The sequence below is a fragment of the Geotrypetes seraphini genome, chromosome 6, assembly GCF_902459505.1.
Source record: "Geotrypetes seraphini chromosome 6, aGeoSer1.1, whole genome shotgun sequence".
Lineage (NCBI taxonomy): Eukaryota > Metazoa > Chordata > Amphibia > Gymnophiona > Dermophiidae > Geotrypetes > Geotrypetes seraphini.
The window spans coordinates 233,154,960-233,179,463 of NC_047089.1; the positions used below are offsets into that span (position 1 = coordinate 233,154,960).

Below are 24,504 nucleotides of genomic sequence, written 5' to 3' on the forward strand. Positions count from 1 at the left end.
GAGCACAATTGTTTATTGTATCTGGAACAGAAAATATTTGGGCAGAGATCTTTGAAGCCTTGCCCATCTTAGGAAATGCTTTGAACTTAGCAGGTAGGTCCTAATTGCTCCTTCCTTAGTGTCCTCACAAGGAAGGAGAAATTAGATCTTATTTGCTAATTGTTTTTCTTTAGTTTCACCCAGATTAGTCCAGAGACCCTCTCTATGTTTTGAGTTATTAAACCACTTGAATATATTTTAGTATTGCTCTCTTCACTCTTTTATTGACAAACTCTTTCTTCAGGTTTAATTAGTTTTCTCTTAACTGTTTGTTTATATATATATATATATATATATATATATATATATATATATATATATATATATATATATATATATATATATATATATATATATATATACACACACACACACACACAGTATTCTTTTGTTTGCTTTAACCACCGATATGTTCTGATAATGTTGGTGCAGCTCCTCAAGGAAATGGAAAACAGGTGGTATATTGCATTGTTGTTTCTATTTGCTGTACTACTGGGTTGGAACTAAAGGAAAGAAAATTAGTAAGACAGACATAATTTCTCCTTGGGAGGGCAAGTGAGAATGAAGAGAGAATAAAATTAGGTGAGAAAATTGAAAGAATTTATGTGACTGATGGAGATGAAGGGAGGAGGCTTGAAACTGTCAGGAATGGTAAAAAGGATGTAGAGCATTTTGTATCATTTAATGACATTCACCTAAAATATTACAGAAAAAGATATTTCAGGATGCAAATGTACTGATAAAACCCTAGTTTTTTTAGGGCTAGATTCACTAAGCAAACCGATCGTGTACCGATCGATTTGCAAGCCCTTTGCGACCAAATTTCCCTCCAACCCCATTCACTAACGCCTGTAGCGATCCGATCCTGACCCTCCCATGCAAATTAGCAAAACCTCATGCAAAATAGCCAAGCGATTGATTCACTAACAATTGCTTGGCTATTCGAATTGGGTTTTACTATTGGCAAACCCGACTGCTGTAGCCCTGTTGGTAACTGAGTTACCGACGGGGTCTGCAGGTTTTTTGACAGGCCTGCCTGTCTTTTTTATTCATTTTTTTCCATGGCACAGATATTTTGTGTGTGTTACACACGCAAAATATCTGCCCCATAAAAAAAAATTAATAATAGACAGGCAGGCCTGTCAAACAAATGTACCCCCCCCCCACAAACGCGCCCCTCCCCAAAGAAAACGCGTCCCCCAAGCAGGAGGGATGCCAATTCCCTCCTGCCATAAGCGCTTAAAAAAAACAAACAACATAAAAAACACATAATGCTAATGCTGCAGCACAGCACTCGCCCTCCCTCCCTACGACTGGCATGGCACGGCCCTCATCCCCCTCCTGGCATGGCCCACCCACCCCGGCACCACCCTGGCACCAAAAGGTTGGGAGCAGGAAGGGTGCTCAGTCCCTCCTGCTCCGTAGGCCTCCCACCCCTAGCCCACTCCTGGTTGGGCTTGCCTGCCTGCACCCACCTCCTTTAATATAGTTTGGAGCAGGAGGGGTGCCCGGACCTTCCTGCTCCTAGGCCAATCTTCGAGAGCAGGAGGAAAATCCTCCTGTACCTGCTCCCCTGGCTGCCGCTGCGCAATAGTGGCCTTAGGCCCGCCCCAGCGCATCATCTGATGCACGGGGAGGGGCCCAAGGCACTGATTGGCTGAGGCACCTCCCAGGCTCGCACCTCAGCCAATCAGTGCATTGGGCTCCTCCCCGTGCATCAGATATGCCGGGATGGGGCCTAAGACCGCTATTGTGCAGCGGCGGCCGGGGGAGCATGAACAGGAGGATTTTCCTCCTGCTCTCGAAGATTGGCCTAGGAGCAGGAAGGTCCGGGCACCCCTCCTGCTTCCAAAGATGGAGGGAGGCTTGCCCAAAGGAGCAGGAGGGACCGGGCACCCCTTCTGCTCACAACCATTTAACAGGTACGTGGGGAGAGTGTACCAGGCCCGACTGCCTGGGGTGGGTCGCTCATGAATGAGGCGGTGGGGCCGGTGGGCCAGCCGTGCTTGCTCGGGGGGAGTGTGTGTGTGTGTCAGGTAGAGCCGGTATGTTGGACCGGTGGGTGGGACTAATGTAGGCTCTTCTGCCTGCCTTGCTCTGCCCCGATCTCTCCTGCCTGCTCGCCGGACTCTCCTCCTCTCTGCCGCCATTCCCCGCAGTGCAGGCCCGCTTTAAAACCACGGGCTTGCACTGAAGGGAACAGCGGCAGAGAGCAGGAGAGTCCGGCGAGCAGGCATGAGAGATCAGGGCAGAGCCCTGACAGCAGTGACAGGAGGCTGCTTCTCCTGTCACTACTGTCAGGGTCTGCACATGAGCGGGGATCGCACATTTGCGATCCCTGCTCACAAATGGGGTCGTTCCTTCGATCACACCCATTTGAATACGATAGATTTGTGAATCTGTCAGACCTGCCTGAATTGGAAATGGATTGTTCAGATTCGGGCAGGTTAGTAAATCTATCCCTTAGTCTGCCAAAGCACCGAATTGTTTGAAAAATAAACCCCTAAATTTTAAAATGATTAACCCCTAGGGTCAGAAGTCCTAATCATACATATAAATACAAATATTGCATGTTCAAGAGGTTTAAAAGTCTACATTGCCTTTTAGGAAACGTCCAGACCAAACCTGGGTTCAGTGTGATACTTGTCTGAAATGGCGGAAACTTCCAGATGGAATTCTAAAGCTACCAGAAAAGTGGCACTGCTACATGAATCCTGACCCACAGTTCAGGTAAAGTCCCGAAATCATTTGAAAACTGCATCAAGAATCAGCTGTGTGCATCAAGTTCTACTAAGGACAGACCTTTCTTTATTTTTATCAGGAATTGCAATGAACCAGAAGAACCAGAGGATGAAGATCCTATCCACCCTACTTATGAGAAAACGTATAAAAAAAGGTGAGTTACTAATTTGGATACAGATATTTCTTTTGGATAAGTGTTTTGCTGAAGCATGACAATGAGAAATTGGCTGAAGGACAAGGAACTAGAGACTTTGACCCAGTGAAAAACAGACTAAAGCACGTCAGACGCTTGCAGATGAGAATAACAGAGGCATGAAGAGAAACATAACACAAGAACACAAGAACACAAGAAATGCCTCCGCTGGGTCAGACCTGAGGTCCATCACGCCCAGCAGTCCGCTCACGCGGCGGCCCAACAGGTCCAGGACCTGTGCAGTAATCCTCTATCTATACCCCTCTATCCCCTTTTCCAGCAGGAAATTGTCCAATCCTTTCTTAAACCCCAGTACCATACTCTGCCCTATAACGTCCTCTGGAAGCGCATTCCAGGTGTCCACCACACGTTGGGTAAAGAAGAACTTCCTAGCATTCTTTTTAAATCTGCCCCCTTTCAACTTTTCTGAATGCCCTCTTGTTTTTTTATTTTCTGAAAGTTTGAAGAATCTATCCTTCTCTACTCTCTCTATGCCCTTCATGATCTTATAAGTCTCTATCATATCCCCTCTAAGTCTCCTCTTCTCCAGGGAAAAGAGACCCAGTTTTTCCAATCTCTCAGCGTATGAAAGGTTTTCCATCCCCTTAATCAGACGTGTCGCTCTCCTCTGAACCCTCTCGAGTAACGCCATATCCTTCTTAAGGTACGGTGACCAATATTGGACACCTTACTCTAGATGCGTACGCACCATTGTCCGATACAGCGGCAGGATAACTTCTTTCGTTCTGGTTGTAATACCCTTCTTGATTATACCTAGCATTCTATTCCGCTCTCTTAGCAGCCGCTGCGCACTGTGCCGTTGGCTTCATTGTTGTGTCCACCATTACCCCCAAGTCCCTTTCTTGGATACTCTCATTCAATAACATCCCTCCCATTTTATAATTGTACCTCGGGTTTCTGCTTCCCACATGCAATACTTTACACTTCTCAACATTGAACTTCATCTGCCATCTCTCTGCCCATTCCCCTAGTTTGTCCAAGTCCCTTTGCAATTCTATTATCTCACACTTCGTTCCTGTTTCTAGATCATTTATTCATTCTTAATCTGGGGACTGTCTGTAACCCACTTATCCAGGAATAGAGTGGGTTCTACAAGAAAGTCATGTTTACCCTCTGCCTCTTTTTACCTGAGCAAACTTATTATTTCCTATACTCCATACTGTCTGCTGCACTCTGCTGACCACAACCTTCTCACACTCCCCCGATTATCTGAACTCCACCTAACCTCAACACAAGCCTCTGACTTTTGATATATTGGATCAAATTAGTGGAGGCGTAGCATTATATGTTAAGAGCCTTGAATTGAATGGACTGAAAATTCTACAGGAGCAGAAACACACCTTGGAATCCCTATGGGTAGAAATTCCATACGTAAGGGGGAAAAGGATAGTGATAGGAGTGTACTAACATATGCCTGATCAGGATGAATGGACAGATGCTCAAATGTTATCAGAAATTAGGAATGCTAACAAATTAGGTAACACAATAATAATGGGTGATTTCAACTACCTTGATATTGACTGGGTAAATATAATATCAAGGCATGCTAGGGAGATAAAATTATTGAATAAAATCAAGGACTGCTTTATGGAACAGCTAGTTCAGGAACCAAGAAGAGGTGAAGCAATTCTAGATCTAGTTCTTAGAGTAGCACATGAATTGGAGCAGAAGGTAATGGTGCTGGGGCTGCTTGATAACAGTGATCATAACACGATCAGATTTAATATAATCCCTGGAATAAGTATGCACAGGAAATCCAATATAACAGCCCTTAATTTAAACAAAAAGAAGACTATGATAACATGAGGAGAATGGTAAAAAAGAAACTTAGAAGAAGAGCAGTTGCAAAGATCAAAACTATAGATCAGGCATGGATGTTATTCAAAAATACCATCCTGGAAGCCCAGACTAGATATATTCCATGTATTAGAAAAAGGAAGGAAGACTAAATGGCAGCCAATGTGGTTAACAAGAAAGGGTTAGCCATTAGAGCCAAAAGAGAATACTTCAGAAAGTGGAAGGAGGATCTGACTGAAAATAATTGTAAACAACACAAGGAATGTCAAGTCAAATGCAAGGCACTAATAAAGAAGGCAAACAGATCTTGAAAAGAAGCAAAAATACACAGTAAAAACTTTTTTTTAGGGATATTAAAAGCAAGAAACTGGGAAAAAAATCAGTTGGACAGCTAGACAACCAAGGGATAAAAGGGGCTCTGAGGGAAGACAAGACCATAGTGGAGAGATTAAATGAATTCTTTGTCTCGGTCATCACCGAGGAAGATGTGGAGGAGTTACTGGTGCCAAAAATGGTATTCCATTCTGATGAATCAGAGAAACTCATACAAATCTCTGTAACACTGGACGATGTAATGGGTCAATTTGACAAATTGAACAGTAGCAAATTGCCTGGACCGGATGGTATACATCCCAGAGTACTGATATAATTGAAAATGAATGTAATGTAATGTAATTTATTTCTTATATACCGCTACATCCGTTAGGTTCTAAGCGGTTTACAGAAAATATACATTAAGATTAGAAATAAGAAAGGTACTTGAAAAATTCCCTTACTGTCCCGAAGGCTCACAATCTAACTAAAGTACCTGGAGGGTAATAGAGAAGTGAAAAGTAGAGTTAGAGGAAAAATAAAATAAACATTTTAACAAGACAGCATTGATCTAAATACTTTGGAAGATAGAAGAGAGGAGAGAAAGGAATAGAACATGCAGAGCTATTGTTAGTAGTTTGTATTTTTTTTTTTCTTTAAAATCCAGCATAGTACCAGAAGACTGGAGAGTGGCTAATGTGATGCCGATTTTTAAAAAGGGTTCCAGGGATGACGTGAATCCTGAGGAAGCCGTGGGGGTTCCCCCTCGGGTCGCAGGGATCATGTGGGGACCTCCCCTAGGGTTGTGGGGATCCCGCAGGGTTGGAGGCACTTTGAGGAGCTGTGCTCCTCCTTTTCCTGCCCTCCAGCTGCATTCGCTCCTCCATCAAGTAGCGTGCAGTGCTCCAAGCATGCCGTCAGTAGCTGATCCGGAAGCCTTCCCTCTGACGTCAGAGCTAACATCAGAGAGAAGGCTTCTGGGTCAGCCACATGCAGCTATCAGTCGGACCAAAGTTGAACTGAACCTCAACCCCAAGAAACTTTGTTGCAAAGGGGGAAGGACCAAGCAGCCAGCCCACTATTAATCCCAGCCGAGCTGAGAAGGAACCAAACAGCTTGCACTCAACTTCCTGAATAAATCAGAGATGTGCGCATCTACGCAGGGGATGGCTCCTGTGCTTCAAAAATACAAAAAGCAGGTTGGCTAGCTAAGTGTCCCTAAGGGCTGATCCTGCTAGCAACATATTTCCACAATAGGAGTCTGTGTCTTCTCCCAGTCAGAGTTCCCAACAAATAGAAACCTCTGAGCACTAAGCCTCCAAGTGAACACATAGAAAAAAACCACCTGAAAATAATAAAAGTACAGAGCAGAGCAGAAACACTTCTGAGCAACTTGCATGCAGAAAACAAACCGGGGGGGGGGGGGGGAGGAGGAGGTCAGGAGCAGCTCCCTGGTAAGGAGGAGGATTTTAAAAGATGATCGACGGTTTTCTACAAGCAATTTGTGGGTTCAGATGCAAAACCAAAAATTCAGGTCAGGCCCAACGAGAGATTGGGGGGGGGGGGGGGTGCAGCTGGTACATCGCTCCAGGGCCTATGAAGTTCAAGGGGGCCCAATGAAGCCCAAGAAACATCACGAAAACCGATACATGTCATTGTCTCGAGAAGGAGCTGTCCTTACAAACTAAGACAAAAAACGGCGTGAAAACTTTCGCATACAAGATCGCAAAGTGTTGAGTGAGCGCGAAGCAATAGAAGGCCATGACAATGATAAAATACTTTTGAGTGACATAATATGGTGCATTCAAAATTCAATGAACAAAAACTTGTGAAAGTGATTATCAACGAGTGTTCTCACGTGTCCATTCCTAGCTTCGAACATATTGTTCAGATTACTCCTCCTTGCTTTTCCACTGAATCCCGGGAGGAAGAAGAAAACGGGACACGAGCCTTGCTGATTCATCATGGACTGCAAAGAAAACTTTACAGGACAGCGAAGGAAGAAATAATTCCACTGGTAAAGTTTCCTGTAAATGCTGTAATTGTAGCATAAAGGACCCACTGACATCAGGTGCCTTTTTGTCTACGTTATCGAGAAATTTGAGACTATAAACGGCTTGATGGTTAGCGGAAAAACAATAGCAATATTGTCCTAACTTTAGAACCACTAACAAAATTCTTGATAGCAATACAGGAAATTTCTATGTTCGATATTTCATTTCAGGTACCGGCCTTAAATATGTCATCTCAAAAATCTGGAGCTCAAAAACGTAAAGAAAAACAACGTGATGAGATTAATAAAAAATGACTGCAAACACTCTTTCAAGTTGGTATTAACTGCAAAACAAGAGAAACTGACAAAAATGAAACTTTATTATTACATTGATACCTATACATAGTTAAATAAATGTATTAATCTACGATTGTTAGAAATAAATAATAATATATACACACATACATGTGTGTAGAATTTTGTATAAGGTCCCACACACCTTCTTTGTACCAGGGCTCGGATTTTCTCGGTTCAAGACCACTAGACACTTTGCACTAGAATATGGGATTATTTCTCTCATAAGAGCCAGAGAGCACAGGGAGGCAACAGCAGAAGTCCAGCAACCTACAGAGGATTGAGAAAGCTGTTGCTCATTTCTCAGTGAAATCACAGCTCTGCATTTTGATTCTAGTCTCAGAAAACTGGTGAAAGTGACAGAACCCCCCCCCCCCCACACACACACACACACAAAATTTAAAAAGGATAGAAGCCGAGCCACGACGAATTACTTTGTAATGCCGCTTTGCACAGGAGATCGATAGACTGCATTGACCAGCTTTCCTGCCAGTTAGCTCACAATCTTGCTACCAATGAAGGGTGCCTCTGAAGAATAAAAGACATGAGCATAGGAAAGGGAAAAGAGACTATTAAAAGAATGAAAAATAATAGCACATAAAATACTGAGTGGAGTGGAAAGGGTAGAAGTGAATCTTTTGTTTACTCTTTCCAAAAACACTAGAACTAAGAGTCATACAATTAAGCTACTAAAGCCTAGATTCACTAATCTAATCTAATCCTTAGGTTTGTAAACCACATCATCTCCACGTTCGTAGAGCTCGGCGCAGTTTACAGTAGAAGAAATAGGAAGGAACTACAACAGAGGATTAGAGGTAGAAATGTGAAGAAAATTTAGAGGACTTGGGATGCCAAGATATGAGTTTCCTTGATTCCTAAGTTGGAGGGAGACTTACATTTTTGAGAAAAGCCAGGTTTTCAGATGCTTGCGGAAAACTTGGAGGGAGCTCAAGTTCCAAAGAGGGGAGGTAAGGTTGTTCCAGAGCTCAGTGATTTTGAAGGGGAGGGAGGTCCCTTGCTTTCCTGTGTGGGAAATGCCTTTTAGCGAGGGGAAGGATAGTTTTAATTTGTGGGAGGATCTGGTGATGTTAGGGTTTGAGGAATTCCAAGAAAGAGGGATAAAGGGATGGAGGATACCGTGTAGGATTTTGAAGCTAAACAGGCGCATTTATAGTGGTTATGTGGTTTAAGTGTATTCATACCTATGTTGCAGAGTTTGCAGAGTGAGGTGTCCTTGTGATGGCAGGGAGAGCAAGAGCAGATTTTAGGGTGGTTGTTGAAAGGGCGTGGGCTGATGAAGATAAAGCCTGGAAAGAGGAAAATGCAGACAACAGGTAAAAGTATATAGCAGAGACAAGAAAATATTTCTATCTGACCTTTTGTAGAAAAGATTTTAGCAAAGCTTTTAACAGTGTTCAATAAAGACGTCTAATAGAGAGCCCTTGGGATGGGTCCCAGAGAGACAGGCTGGATCAGGAACTGATTGAGTGGAAGGCGACAGAGGGTAGTGATCAATGGAGATCGCTCTGAAGAAAGGAATGTTACCAGTGGTGTGCCTCAAGGTTCTGTTGGGCCTGTTCTTTTTAACATTTTTATAAACGATATTGCTGAAGGGCTATTGGGTAAGATTTACCTCTTTGCGGATTATACCAAAAACTGCAATAGAGTAGACACCCCAGATTGTGTGAATAACATGAAAAAAGACCTTGCGAAGCTTGATTGGTCTGAAATTTGGCAGCTAAAATTTAATGCTAAGAAATGCAAGGTCATGTATTTGGACCGCAAAAACCTGAGGGTACAGAACAGTTTAGGGGGTGAAGAACTTAAGTGCACTACAGAAGAATGGGACTTGGGTGTGATTGTATGTGATGATTTTAAGGTGGCCAAACAGGTTGAAAAGGTGACGGCAAAAATTAGAAGGATACTGAGTTAGCCAGTGCTGAATAGAACCCTAGGAGAAAAACTGCTAGCTGCATAGAGTAGGGAATGCTTATGTAGCACCATTGGAGTAGTAACATTGTGAATAGGATGAAGCCTTATTAGAGCTTCAAAAGTATTGCATAGATTATGATTAAAGTTTTGAATGTCTATTAGGATAGATGCTTATTAGGTAATAGAGGAAGCCACAGTTCTGTAATACATTTCTACAATATATATAGCAAATGTACGTACATTATGCTTTATGTTCAATTTGCCATGAAGAGAAGCATGAGTTTGAAACTGAAAGACAAGTCATAGTTTGCTTTTGGAAGAGAAAGTAGCTAAGGAAAGAGAAATCACATTAACCTGTAACCCTGGAGATCTGAGAATGCTAATGAAGTAGATGTGAGGATAAGATGTCAAGTAATCGGCCACGGGTATACTGTTCTAGAGTCACTTTATTGATAAATATGCTACAAAAGCTCATAGACTCGACACTGGCAGTGTTTTGGCATCTGTGCCTTTATCAAGAGTCTAAGGGACCATATAAAACAAAAGTTCAACACAATTAGAAACGATTCAAAACCTCATACAAACAAAGAGAAAAAACAATGTTTTTAAAACAATAATTCAAAAGCAATAATTTAAAAACAGCGACAAGGTAATAAAATAATGATGTACATACTTAAAAATGATCTGCATAATAAAAAGCAATGTGGAAGCAAGCTGAAAACAGACAGATGGCTATGATCAAATCAAATGCTGAGCAATCGTGTACAATTCAAAAGTTAAGTAGCACAATGATAAAAAATAATAAAAAATAATACATAACTGGCTGGTTACACATCAAGGGCTAAATTAACTCATATGGGATGGAAGAACATATGATATACAACCAAGGTCTAATGATAGATATACATCAGTTAGAAGACAAGTATAAATAAATTTTTTAAAGGACGCTTTATACGTGAAGCATGATAAAATATATTCAAAACAAGATTCAAGAGAGTGAAAAAGCATGGATTCAATTGGAATATGGACATTTTAAAATATCAAAACATTTAGGATCGCTAAACATGATTAAAATGATTGGGAGGCGCAGTCAAGCCAATCAGGGCCTAGGCTCCTCCCCCTTGTAACCAGGATACAGGAAGGAGCCTAAGGAAGGCCCTGATTGGCTCAAGGAAGGGGCCTAAGGCGTCTGAGCCAATCAGGGCCTTAGTTCCCGCCCCGTGCATCACATGATGCACTGGGGAGTGGCCTAAGGCCTGGCATTCTGGACGGCGCATTGGAGGAAGCAGAGGGACTGAGCACCCCTCCTGCTCTCCAACAAAAGGTACAAGGGGAGGGGGGCCTCGAGGAGGAGGTGTCTTCCGGTGGCAGGAGGGAGTGGGCATCCCTCCAGCCTTTTTTTTTTTCAGGAGGAGATGTTTCCTGGCAGGAGGGAGTGGGCATCCCTCCTGCCATTTTGCTTTGGGGCGAAGTGGGGGTAGGTCAGTTGGGATGGCAGGAGGGAGTTGGAATCCCTCCTGCAATCTTTTTGGGGTTGGGGGGAGGGCGAGTCTCTTCCAATTGAGAGGAAGCTCTGAAATGAGGGGCCATAGAATGAAGGTGAAGGGGGATAAATTCAGAAGTAACTCAGAAAATACTTTTTCACAGAAAGGGTGGTGAATGCTTGGAATGGCCTCTTTGTGGAGGTGGTGGAGACAAATCATGCATCTTAATTCAAGACGGCTTGGATTCTAAGGGAGAAGAGGGGATGGTGGATGGCATGGTTGGACATATGGTCTTCATTTGCCTTCATTTTTCTATGTGTATATGGTAGTGAATCTTACACATTCTGGCGTGAAACAATTGTCTGTACATTTTCTAGCAGAATCCAGATCTAAACGGGTTTCATTCAGAGGTATGAAAGAACTACCTTGCCACCATTACAAAACAAAAATAATTCATATTGAAAGATTTAACTTCCCACCATTAAAGACAGTATGAAGCTTGCAAACTTTGTTTTGAAAGGCAATAAGTATAACTCACTCTGATTTTTCTCTATGCTTTTTGTTATATAGAGATAAGGAACAACCCAAGATCAAAAGTATGGACCAAAGCCAACAACATGTAAGTGTAGCATTTGTAATAACCTGCATTCATGAATCTTTGTGGTCATAATATACAAAGGCACTTAAAGAGTAAGTGTGTGAGCTTATGAAGATAATATACCATCTTTCAATCTTTAATGTATGAAAATATCACCTTCAGTGGGTTATACTGAGGTGGTTTTTATTTTTAAAGGGTAATACATTTCTTTGAGCTCATTTTTTCAGTTATTTCCAATGCTTACATTACCACTAGTGTTTAAGGAAAATTTATCTATGATTTTTGTTTTTGGACCTCCGATCCATTGTAAAGGATAACTAAAACAGCCTGCGACTGAAATGTGTTACTCAGTTTCAGCAGAAACTAAAAACAATAATGAGTTCAATGGCCTGTAACCTGGGCTCTGCCTTCTTTCTCCCCTCCACCCACCTGTTAGTCCCTTCCCCACCCGGTCTACCATACAAGCCCTGGTGGTCTACTGCAGGAGAAGCAATAGGCTGTCAACCAGAGAAGCCTGGTTAAAATCCTGCTTGCTCTTTGTGATCTTAGGCTGGTGAATTAATCTTCCATGTAAGATTATAAACCCTCTAAGGCAGAATGTACGCAGGTAAGGCTAGTCTCAGTTAGTTTGACCTAAGGGCCGCCGCGGGAGCGACTGCTAGGCACGATGGACCACTGATCTGACCCAGCAGCAGCAATTCTTCTGTTCTTATGCACTTTCCATGTAAATGCTTTAATTCTTATCAAAATAATGTGTTCTGTGATCCAGGACAACTACAACTTTTTCTGGAAGGCAAAGCTGTCTCCAGGACTACCAGTAATGCCACCTAGTTTTCTGGTCCTTTAATATAAAAATTAGGTTATATTTCGGTATTTCTTTTTTCATTTTTTCTTAGACTGTTCCAACTTCCTTTGGATGCGGTTTTCCCCTTGATGGTGGACTATGTTCTTCTTTTTTCTTATATATATTACTCTGTATTTCCTATTCAAAGTTTTTTCTTTGATATTAAAATTTAAATGCAAATAAAAAAAGAGAAAACTTTTATCTTTTAATTATTGATACATATGGGTTACAGAATCTTCAAAAGAGACCAACAGAAGTGAAGCAGTGTTTCAAAGATGTTTAAATTGCGTCAAGATGACATCACATCAACTCAACACACCAGTCAGTTAAGGCAGTATTGAATCAAAACATAAACAAGTTAGTCAATTCAATTTCAAAATTTACTTAATTAATTTATTTAATTTAACAAACTTGTATCCGGCCTAAAGCCTAAGGGGCTCATAATCAAAAGAAAAAAACATCTAAAAAGTAGCCTAAATGGCTACTTGGACGATCAAAAAGCCTGATCGTCCAAGTACCCATAATCAAAGCTGGTTTTAGACGTATCTAAAACCGGCTTAGGTCTTTCCCCTGCCTCTAAACGTACAGAGAGAAAAGAGGTGTTTTTAGAGGAGGGGAAAGGGCGGGCAGTGGGCGGGAGGTGGGCCGACCTAGACCTAGGCGTGCAGCAGGTATAACCAAAACATTTGACAGATTGCCTAGTTGGCACTTATACGTTTTGACTTAGACCAAGTCAAAACAGGTATAAGTGCCGAAAAAGGGGCCACTGAGCTGATCGTGGCTGCTGCGATCAGCTCAGCGGCCCCAACAACCTGCCTACCCCCCTACAGCAATGATCGCGGCAGAAGAGATGGCTCATCTCCCCTGCCGCGATCCACCCTTCCCCCCCCCCCCCCCGACAATGATCAGGGCAAGAGGGAGCCCAAGCCATCTTGGCAGGAGGGCTTGGGCTCCCTCTCGCCCCGATGGCGTTTAAACAGCTGAACGTAGAGGCAGGCCATTATCAAAAAAAACCCCTCCTTTTGGACATTTTTTTTGATTATGGACATTTTCCCTGCTTCTACTTTCAACGTTTAAGGCCTTAGGCCAAAAGGGGACTTAGACGTTTTTTTTTATTATGCCCCTCTAAGTGAATTACAAGAATACATACATAAAATACAATTAAATTAATAATATAAAATAATATACAAAATACAACATAACGTTACTCATCTTGCATCTGCTACTCATTAAATAGTTCTCATCTATTTGAAAATGCTTTCACAAATAAGACACTAAGGTTTTCCATATATATGAATCTTTGTTCTTTTCTCAGTAACAGACATTTCTTGTACAATCCCACTCTATTCCTGGACAAGTGGGTAGTCAGTCCCACCTCGTGAGATCTTTTGTAGGAAGCTTCATTTACATATTTTTGATCCTCCCCTCTTATCTCAGGACTGCCCTCTGACTTCCAGTTTTCTTCCTAAAATGAGACAGTAAGAGCTAGTCTTTTCTACTCATGTTTTTTTTTTTCTGTAGCTTTAATATTTTCACAGTTTTGTGTTTTCATGCTGCAGAGATGGGGACAGTTCTGGCTGCAGGCAATTGCAGACTTTACTGGCAAAATCTGTTTCCAGGGAGTTGGCTGCTTTGCAGTGCACCCACCTGGACAGCCTGCATTCACAGATTAGGGCTCAAGGACTATTCCCTTGGGAGCATTGCTCACCCCAGGTTCGTCTGCTAGTGGGTTGGAGCACAGGCTGTTTGGCTCCATGACGGTGTGTCCAGGATCAGAGTTGACTGCATTCCTCCACCCCTTTGTGTGCGTGACGTTTCTGGGTGGGATGGATGTTTCCAGCCAAGGCGTTGGGCCTGAGAGGCAGTCAGAAGACAGCCAGAAGACAGGTTCCAAGGCTTCTTGAGGGAGATGATCTCCCTGTAATGTGTTTCAGCTTCCATCTTGCAATATAAAGCATGGCATGGTGAGTAAAAGGCTGATAGCCTGTGAGATCGATTTTTTTTTTTGGGGGGGGGGTCTTCAGATTTGTGTTTTAAGAGGTTTTGGAGCTAGCCCTAGGTCGTCGTCCCCCTGAAATCCTAATATCGCTGTATTTTATTAATCGATTTGTATTTCTTGGACTGTTTTATTGATGGCCATCTTGGATTTTCCCAATTTTGAAATAAATGCTGTATTTGCCTCAAAACACTTCGTTTTAGCAAGATAACAGGTCAGATGAACTCTTCAAAGCAGGATACTTCGGATTCATGCATTGTTTGTGGCGGATGGCTGTCAGTTGAGAATCTATGTTCCATGTGCTGTGAGGCTGGGGAGGGGGAGATGGTGTCTGCTTTAGTCCCCCCCTGCCCTTTTGGGAGGTTCTAATACACAGTCCATCTGAAGACTGTCAAAAAAAGTCCAGAATTGGACCGGGGAACAACACAAGTGCGTCCCTGGCAAAATGCAGCCTAAAGGCTGCAAGAGTTCCAAGGAAGCAGCTGCCTTTCAAGGTCAAGGTTTTCCCCTGGAATTTATTAATTTGCTTTTCAGGCTTATCTAGCCAAATGAAAAGTAAAAAAATTTGCCAAGGCCTTCTACTATGGCATCTCTATTGGCATCGGGTGGGGTGGGGTGGGGTGGAGTGCAGCTTCTTACAATGATGCGGGTCCCCAGCAGCAGGGCCATGCACAGCTAGGGGACAGTCCGCCTGCGGATGACTCCTGCCTTTGCTTTCTCAGCCAGGCACTTCCACAGTAGGGGATGTCTGTAATCACGGATCGCTGAGACCCAGATCTGGGTGAGGCTCCAGATCTTGGGGAAGACTGTGTGGAGACTATTCAAACCTTCCGTGTTGATAGGAATTATTTCGGAAACCCTTCAGGAATTGAAATTGGAGACTAGCCAGTCCTCGACAGCAGAGTGGTCTCTAATGAGTAGCTCAAGGACGCAGTCTTCCTCTTTTCCTGCTCATCTGGACATTGCAAATATGCTATCAGATCCCTGGGAAGTACTGGAGGGTCCTCTGAGTATGGCCAATGGCATGTCTGAGCTTTATCCAATGGTAGAGACCTTTAATCAGTGTTTTGTGTCTCCAAAGGTGAACTTCATGGTGGTTCAGGTCACTAAGCGCACCTTTCTTCCCAGTGAAGGCGGAATGGTATTGAAGGACGTACAAGATCACAGGCTATATATATATATATATATATATATATATATATGCGTATGTCTGTGTTTATGTGACACTTGGAGGAGAGAGGGTAGAACAAAAAATGAACCTAATAAAGTTAACTGGGTGCACAAACAATGGCAGAATACAAATATATGCAAATTTATAATTTTCAAACGTTTGTCATGGAATATGGCTTGTGCGATATTTAATTAAAATCTTTGAAATAAAAAAAAAATTATATATATATATATATATATATATATATATCTTTGAAATAAATATATATATATATATATCTTTGAAATAAAAAAAAAATTATATATATATAATTTTTTTTTTTATTTCAAAGATTTTAATTAAATATCGCACAGGGTAGAACAAAAAATGAACCTAATAAAGTTAACTGGGTGCACAAACAATGGCAGAATACAAATATATGCAAATTTATAATTTTCAAACGTTTGTCATGGAATATGGCTTGTGCGATATTTAATTAAAATCTTTGAAATAAAAAAAAAATTATATATATATATATATATATATATATATCTTTGAAATAAATATATATATATATATATCTTTGAAATAAAAAAAAAATTATATATATATATATATATATATATAATTTTTTTTTTATTTCAAAGATTTTAATTAAATATCGCACAAGCCATATTCCATGACAAACGTTTGAAAATTATAAATTTGCATATATTTGTATTCTGCCATTGTTTGTGCACCCAGTTAACTTTATTAGGTTCATTTTTTGTTCTACCCTCTCTCCTCCAAGTGTCACATAAACACAGACATACGCATGTGCAGAGATTGGAAAAATTTCATAAGGATTTGATATACTGTGTTTGTGCGGTTACAGTCAAAACAGTTTATTTATTATATACAGGTACCTAGTTTTTTTGTACTTGGAGCAATGAAGGTTAAACGACCTACCCAAGGAGCTGCAGTAGGAATTGAACTCAGTTCACCAGGTTCTTAGGCAGGCCACTGCACTGACCATTAGACGACTACTCCACTCCGTATACATGAAAAAACGTTGACTTGAATATAAACCGAACTTGCAGCAGTCTTGTGAGGTTACTATGGGAACTCGCGTCAGCCATTTTGAGTAGTGAGACTTCACAGGGCAGGAGCGTAGGAGGATCACTCTTGCCCTGGCTCACCACTGGACCAGCAGGGCTTAAAGTAGGCCGGGGAGAGGCTTGCGATGGGTCCATGTCTCTTTTATCATTCCCTCTTTGAGAAATTCTGTAACCCTTATTTGTCCTGTTTGTTTTGATTAGATTGTAAGTTCATGTTTAGTGCAGTAGAAGACTTGAATATAAACTAAGAACCCCATTTTTTGGCCCAAAAATCTAGGTTTATATTTGAGTAAATACAGTTATAACACATTTAAATATTTTTAGCTTCAAATAATATTCTAGCCCAGAAATAGCTAAGAAGAAAAAAAAAAAAAAAAAAATTTTAAATTGAAACAGGTTGGGCAGACTGGATGGCCCATTCGGGTCTTTATCTGCCGTCATCTACTATGTTACTATATAGCCCTGTGTATCCAAGGGAATGCCTATCAAATTTCTGAAAAACTGTTTTCAAACTACATTGAAGTGTTTATCACTCATTTGAAATCAAAATCACTAAATTTTTCCTTTTCTACAGAGTCCTGTGGGAAACTATTTTCCAAAATGGACCACTTTATCTTCAAATAAAGACCTTTCAATACGATCTTTAATTGATGGAATGGAATCTGCTACAAAATCTAAAGTAACTGTAACCACAAGTAACTTTGCATCAGGATCTGCTAATGTCACAGGCACTGTCCCAATGATGACTTCATCTCCATCTGTTTCTGACAGTTACAGGTCAGTGCTAAGAAAGCAACAAGGCATGGTCTGTGATATCAAAGGTGGAAGAAGTACAAAACCCCCCCCCCCCAGATCTTTACAGAAAATAGTCTATATTGTCTTCTTTAAAAGCTCCCATGTGTAAAAACACTATTGCCGGATATCAAGTAGTACCAGTTGGTGACAAATCCAGCTTCCACCAACACTGGTCAAACAGCACCTCGGTATGTTTTCCCCTCTGCCGAATCATGTCCATTAAATTTGAAATCTGTAAAATTGGAGTCTGTTAATCGAGGATTGACTGTAAATTAAAGTATTGGCAGTCCTTGGGTTAAGAACAGATTCCTCTTGCATCCCTTCCATTCATCTCACTGTTCCTTCTCCACCACCACATCCAACATTATTCCCTCTCATCTCTTTCATTCCCCATGCATCTCTACCTCACTCCTATCCCACTACCTTGTCCAATAATTCTCTCTCCTTCCCTATGTCCAAAAATTCTCTTTCTTCATCTCCCCATGTGCACCATCTCTCTTTCCTTCTCACTCAGATACCCAATTCTCCTTTTCTATACCCTCCCCCCCCTCAGCATCTCTTTCCTTTACTCCCTCTATTCTTCCATCCTATGGCTCATGCTCCCCTCCCTCCATTCTGTGTCCCAAGTTCATGCCTCCTCCCTCCATCCTTTGGCCGAAGTTTGTGCTCCCTCCCGTGTGCCAATGCGCCCCTCTCCCTCCCTCCATTCTGTGCCTCCCTCAGGTAGGTGTACAGTACTCCCCCGATATTCGCGGGGGTTCTGTTCCAGGAACCCCCACGAATGTTGAAAAACCGCGAATACGTTTTTTAGCGGGGGAGACAAGAAAGGGCAGCCGTAGAGGCATGAGAGGGCAACCAGAGCGCCGGTGAGTGAAGGATATCGCTCACGGTATGCTTCAACTGCCTCTTCCTTTATTAAAGTCGGGCCTCACCAATCAGGGGCTGCGTGTCAAAGCAGCTCCTGATTGGTGAGGCCCGACTTTAGTACAGGAAGAGGCAGTCGGAGCATACCGCGAGTGATTTTCTTCACTCGCCGGTGCTCTGGCTGCTCTCTCCTGCCCAGTCATTCACGGTTGGAAAATACAGCGAATGACCGGGGCTGTAAATTTGCGGGGTAGCACTGTATACCAACTTCTGGCCGGCTCCCTCTTTCCAGCCACAGTCGTTTCTCTGCACAAAGCTGTGGACAGCAGCTCCTATGCGCATCCCACGGCTGTGCTGGAAGCCTTCCCTCTGACATTGGAGGAAGCTCCTCCAATGTCAGAGGGAGAGGGGCATGTTGGGACTTGGGAGGGAGAGGAGTGCGTTGGAACACTGAAGGTATAACAGGACCCCCCTGATCATAAGTATGAGTCTGACATAAGTCGGATGTTCATAAAACGGGAACTGCCTTTAGATTCTAACATAAGATCTGGGAGTTTATTCTGAAGGTTGGGTGCCACTACTGAAAAGACCCTCTTCCAAAGGGTAAGCAGATGCCATTAATGGTACTAACAAAAGATCCCTGCCTCCTAACTGCAGAACCCCTTCCCAAAACTTTTAAACCATCCTCTCTATTCTCCCAGTAGCCAGTGAAATTTCATCAACAGGGATGTATAGGGAGGCATTAGGCAGTCCTAGGAACAATGCATACCCTTAATTTAGCCTGGATGCAACAAAGGCTTGTTATTGCTCATTATTGGTCTGTAGAAAGGTAAAACTTGATCTGAATGAACTGAGTTCATTTTGAGAAAAACAATTTGAAAGATGCTGCTTGCAGTTTTCTGAGTCTCGCCATATCTGAGTAGGTAGAGCCAATGTTTTAGCTATCATGCTGTGTGTGAGATCTGCAATTTATCTTTATGTATAGTGAAAGATATCCCCATATATAAACAGACATCTAAATTCCTCACTGCATTCTACAAATTCCTTCTAGTTTCTAACTTTAATTTTTTTTCTAACTTTGTCTTACCAATCCACATTGCTGTTAGGAGCTGCTCTTTGAAATGGATAAAGGAAAACCTTGCAAACTCTATTGCAGTTGCTTTTATTATAGGATATTAACCCTTATTCAGATTTTGGGGTAACAATGGGATGACAATGGCAGCCATGATAAGCAGTCTCAGTCCAAGTACCTTCTCCCAACAATATCCCGGCTTTTCACCTTCTCCAATGGTTTTTTTTTTTTTTTTTTCTAGAACAAGTTTATTTAATCGCGTGTACCTTAAATAGTTTCAAAACAAGAAAAATCCTAAGATGCTAGGTTACCACAAAATAGTTTGGGTAGTGAGGAGGCAGAATATCGCAAGAGGGCATTTAAGAGTAGAAATGCCAAAGCCAAGTGCAAAGATAAAGCTTTTCATCTTTTTATTGAATCTTTTGGAAATTAGATATCTTTTGCCATATTCATCTGTATTCTCTCTTCTGTGAACCGCATAGAACTTGGCGGTATTTGCAGTATAGAAGCGAGTTTTATGTTATGTTTGTTAAAGTAAATTTGTTGCTGTCTTACACAACTAATTGCAATAGCAGTATTTTTTTTTATTCCTGCAGCAGTAAACGTCCACTTCCTTGTAACAACAGTACACCAGTGTCCACTAAGAAGCCAAAGATAAATAAGGACTATGAGGAACTCATTGTCCTGGAAGATGGTGATGATACAGATGTCATCATTCTGGAGGAAACCAGCACTCCTAAACCTAAATCTGATTCTGACACTTCAAGGGTTGAAACCAAAAAATGGGAGGATGTGGCAAAAGATGCCATTGTAATGGAGAGATTTGATGACACCCAGCGTGGTGGTGAAATTAATGCAGGTGCAACGCGAGAACAGTGGACTATTGCAACACAAACTGATACTAATCTATTGTTTGTTAAAAAAGAAGAGAACGATACATTTGAGCAGCCAAGGTTGGAGCTTCCAACAGGGGGTCAAGAAAATGTGATAGACTCGACCTTTTCAGCTCCAGATACAGCAGCTGAAATATATGAACTAGAAAAGCAACTACTTTTAGTTGACCAAGAAAGAGACAGTTACAGAGTGCGTTGTGACATGTTAACTGTAGACATGAAAAGACTAGAACAACAGTTAGTGGAAATGCATAACAAGTACGTGAAAAAAGAATTTTGCCATCAGACTACGGAGACGGACCCAAGTCTAGAAAATATGTCTGAAAATTGTGCGGCTAAGATGGAGGAGATGACTTCCTTGTATGAGCAAGCCATGAAGGAGATAGAAAGCGTGAAAATACAATGTGCCACACTCCAGAACTTAAAGTCTGAATGCAGTAAATGCGCTTTGAATCAAAATGGGGAAGCTAATAATCATGAAATACACGACATGGCTGTACAACTTGACAATGTTTTCAGACAATTAGATGCATGCACTGTTGAAAAAGACCGGTATAAAAATGAGGTATGTGATAGGTTGCTAGACATCATACTGATAGCGGTAATAGATGAAAGCTGCTTTATGATTTACAGCAATGCAAATGTGTGGTATTATATCTTTGAACTATTGTTGGTTAAAAATACTAAAGTAATATTACATACTTTAAATCCAAGAATAATAATCCCACTTTATTGGGTTTTACCACTAGAATATGTTTCTCCCAGACATTAGAATATTTCTCTTGTAACTACAGTCAAACCTCAGTTTGCGAGTAACCCGGTTTGCGAGTGTTTTGCAAGACGAGCAAAACATTCTCGCAAACCGAGTGTTGACTTGATTTGTGAGCACCCCCCCCCCCGAGAACGGCATCGCTCCTCCCCGCTTGCATAGGCCCCCCCCCGCTCGTACTGGCACCCCCCCCCCCTGCACAAACCGGCACCCCCCGCCTGAACAACTTGAAACTTACCCCCCGTCTGACACCGGCACGCAGCCCACAGGACGTGCTGGTGCCGCCTGAAGAACTTCCTACCTCTGCCGGGCCTTGAGCATGCATCTGCGCATGCTCAAGGCCTTCTAATTCTCCCTCTCGCCGAGATTCTCGAAGATCTCTGAGAATTAGAAGGCCTTGAGCATGCGCAGATGCATGCTCAAGGTCCGGCAGAGGCAGGAAGTTCTTCAAGCGGCACCAGCACGTCCTGTGGGCTGCGTGCCGGTGCCAGACAGGGGGGTAAGTTTCAAGTTGTTCAGGCGGGGGGTGCTAGTTCGCGCGGGGGGGGGGGGGGCCTGTCGGTTTGCGGAGGGGGGAGCAGCGTCGCTGGCTTCGGGGTGGGAACGTATCAAGTGAGTTTCCATTATTTCCTATGGGGAAACTCGCTTTGATATACGAGTATTTTGGTTTACAAGCATGCTTCTGGAACGAATTATGCTCGTAAACCAAGGTTCCTCTGTATACAACTTTGGCTTTCAACCAATGTCTTAACTATGCAATACCATAAAGTAATCCTGTTTGGCACTGTGAGACTTGGGGCTTTTCTGCTTCTAAGGTGTAACTAGAATTTGATGATCTCAGAAATGTTGCTTCACAGAATTATTAGTTAAGAAAAAAGTAACTATTATGTTAAAATATTTTAGAGATAAACCTTGCACTGTTTTGCAATGGAAAAGCAATAAGTTCCTCTAGAGAGGACAAAAAAAGAGATAGTTATTCATTCTATAATCACATTTGTTGGAGAAGTTAATAGCAGTGCCAGTGCTCTTCAATTCAAGGTCTGGAGGCCAGGGATGGCCCCCGTTGTCTTTCTGTTTATATGTTTCTGATACTCTACCCAGGCTCGGGTCAAAAAGGAAAAAGCGAATGGGGGGGGGGGGGGGAGAGCCGTATGCTTGAAGGAAAAGGCATTTTTCAATGGACAAAATGCATTTGGAAATGCTCACAACCTTGAGGATACTCCCCAGTAATGTTTGAAGGTGGACTGGTGGGGATGGAAGTTATTGACACACTGGTCAGTAGCGTTGTGGTCTCGCAGGGTTAGATATTTGGTGGCTCTGCTTCAAGCATGACAGACTCGAAGGCTAACACGGGCCAAATAAACAATGTTTAAGTTTGTGAGCCGCAAAAAAGCAAAAACATCATTTTTCAAAGAAGCTTAGATTTATTTTGAAAAGTGCAGCATATAAAAAGAAAAAGAGCAACAATGTTTTCTTCCTGACACTTGGCATCTAATCTAATCTTCTATTTGTGAGTCGCACAAACCTATACAAGCTCTAGGCGACTGAAGAGTAAACAGGGAGGGAAGGGGAGAAGAATAGGGATGGGGGCATATAGGAGGAAAGGAGAAAAGGCGGATATTAATTAATTGTCAAAGAAGTAAGTTTTCAGGGTTTTTTTCGGAAGGAGTAGTTGGCCTCCTTTCGGATAGTTTCTGGGAGATCGTTCCAGGTTTTTACTCCCAGATAGGTTAGCATGGAGTTCTCTTCTCTGTTACTATTTTTTCTATTTCAGGGGAAATTTTGTCCGCAGTGATTACTTTTAAAACTGACCCAAGATGAATGTCAGTAATTCTGGATCTGATAGGAGACTTATATCCTTTCATAAGTATAAATAACTACTTGTACTGATAAGTACTTCCAAACATAGAAATAATTTCATATGCAATTTTTTGAGTATTTTCAAACAGTGGCGTATCAAGGGGGGCTGTCCGCCCAGGGTGCACGCCCCAAGGGGGTGCACAGCCGGCCACCCTCCCTATTCTGCCGCTGCTGCTTTCCTTAACCAGCAGCAGCGGCAGTAAACAGGGGTGTCCGCGGTTGCTCACTCTGGTTCATCAGCTTCTGGCCGGCTCCCCTGCTCAAAGCCATGGGCGTCGGTACCTTGCGCGATCCGCGGCTGCATTGGAAGCGTTCCCTCTGACATCACGACGTCAGAGAGAAGGCTTCCAACGCAGCCGCGGATCATGTGAGGTGTAGACGCTCACGACTTTGAGCACGGGAACCGGCCAGAAATACTGGGCAGGGAAGAGAACTGTTGTTGCTGCACAGGGAAAGGGGGGGCATGGAAATGTTGCACAGGCAAGGGGGGGAGACATGCTGCTGCTGCTGCACAGGCAAGGGGGGAGACATGCTGCTGCTGCACAGGCAAGGGGGAGAAATGCTGCTTCTGCACAGGCAAAGAGGGAAGAAATGCTACACAGGCAAGGGGGGAGAAATGCTGCTGCTGTACAGGCAAGGTGGGGGTAGAAATGCTGCTGCTGCACAGGGAAGGGATAGAAATGCTGCACAGGCAGGGGGGGGGAAATGCTGCTGCTGCTGCACAGGGAAGGGGGGCAGAGAAATGCTGCTGCTGCAGCACCCAATTGGGGAGAGAGAGGGAAGGAGGGAGAAGGAAGACAAGGGAGAAGAACCAGAGATGTCAAGTCCATGGGAGGGAGGGAAAGGAAAAAAGGAAAGGAGATACCAGACCAGGAGGGGGAGGAAGAGATGCCATGGCATGAGGGAAGGGAAGGAGATAGAGATAACAGACCATGGTGTGGAGTGGGAAGGAAGGAAGGAAAGGAGAAGAGAAAGAGAGAGATGCCAAAGCATAGGGGAGGGGGTGGAGACAGAAAAATGGAGAGAGGTGAAGCTGAAATGAATCATGTGTAAAGGAGAGAAGGGACACAGGATATACAGTTTATTTAAGGGACATAGAAAGAGGGAAGATACCATATGGAAGAGAGAGAGGGTGGACAGTAGATGGAAGGGGCAGAGAGTGTGGGCAGTAGATGGAAGGGGTATAGAGAGAGGGCAGAAGCTGGGTGGAAGCGGCAAAGAGAGGGAAAATGTTGCATGGAAGGGAGAGAGGACAAATGCTGTATAGAAAAGAGAAGATGATTAAAGCAGAAACGACAAAAGGTAGAAAGATTTTTTTGTTGCTTTACTTAGAATCAAGTAGTATTGTAACTGTATTAATAAAATTTTATAAATAGGAAATGGAAATAAGGAAATTTTTGGACTAAACCCATTTCCTCAGGTCAGGACAGGATACCATAACAGCAGTATACTGTACTGTTCTGAAGATAGATTTGGCCTCTGAAAGCTAATTGAAAAATGGATTAGTCCAATAAAATGGTATTTTCTTATTTCTCATTATTTGTTTTATTTTTATTTCTTAATTTGTAAAGTGGTGATTGTTATGTATCAGTTTTTTCAAATTTACATCTACTATCTTTATATTTTGCACAATATTTGGGGACATGTGTCACTGTTTTTGTGGTGGTGTGGTGTTGCATTGTATGCAGAGTCTGGTTTC

General features: G+C 42.4%; 1 protein-coding gene across 1 annotated transcript in view; it reads left to right on the plus strand.

The window, feature by feature from the left end:
• Positions 1 to 24,504, plus strand: part of MORC3 (MORC family CW-type zinc finger 3) — a 140,211-nt gene that overhangs the window by 101,259 nt on the left and 14,448 nt on the right. Inside the window, exons 11-15 of the mRNA XM_033949594.1 lie at positions 2,647 to 2,769; positions 2,861 to 2,935; positions 11,438 to 11,486; positions 17,127 to 17,329; positions 19,880 to 20,741. Of these exons, the coding sequence (XP_033805485.1) occupies positions 2,647 to 2,769; positions 2,861 to 2,935; positions 11,438 to 11,486; positions 17,127 to 17,329; positions 19,880 to 20,741 (1,312 nt within the window). The remainder of the gene's footprint in view (positions 1 to 2,646; positions 2,770 to 2,860; positions 2,936 to 11,437; positions 11,487 to 17,126; positions 17,330 to 19,879; positions 20,742 to 24,504) is intronic.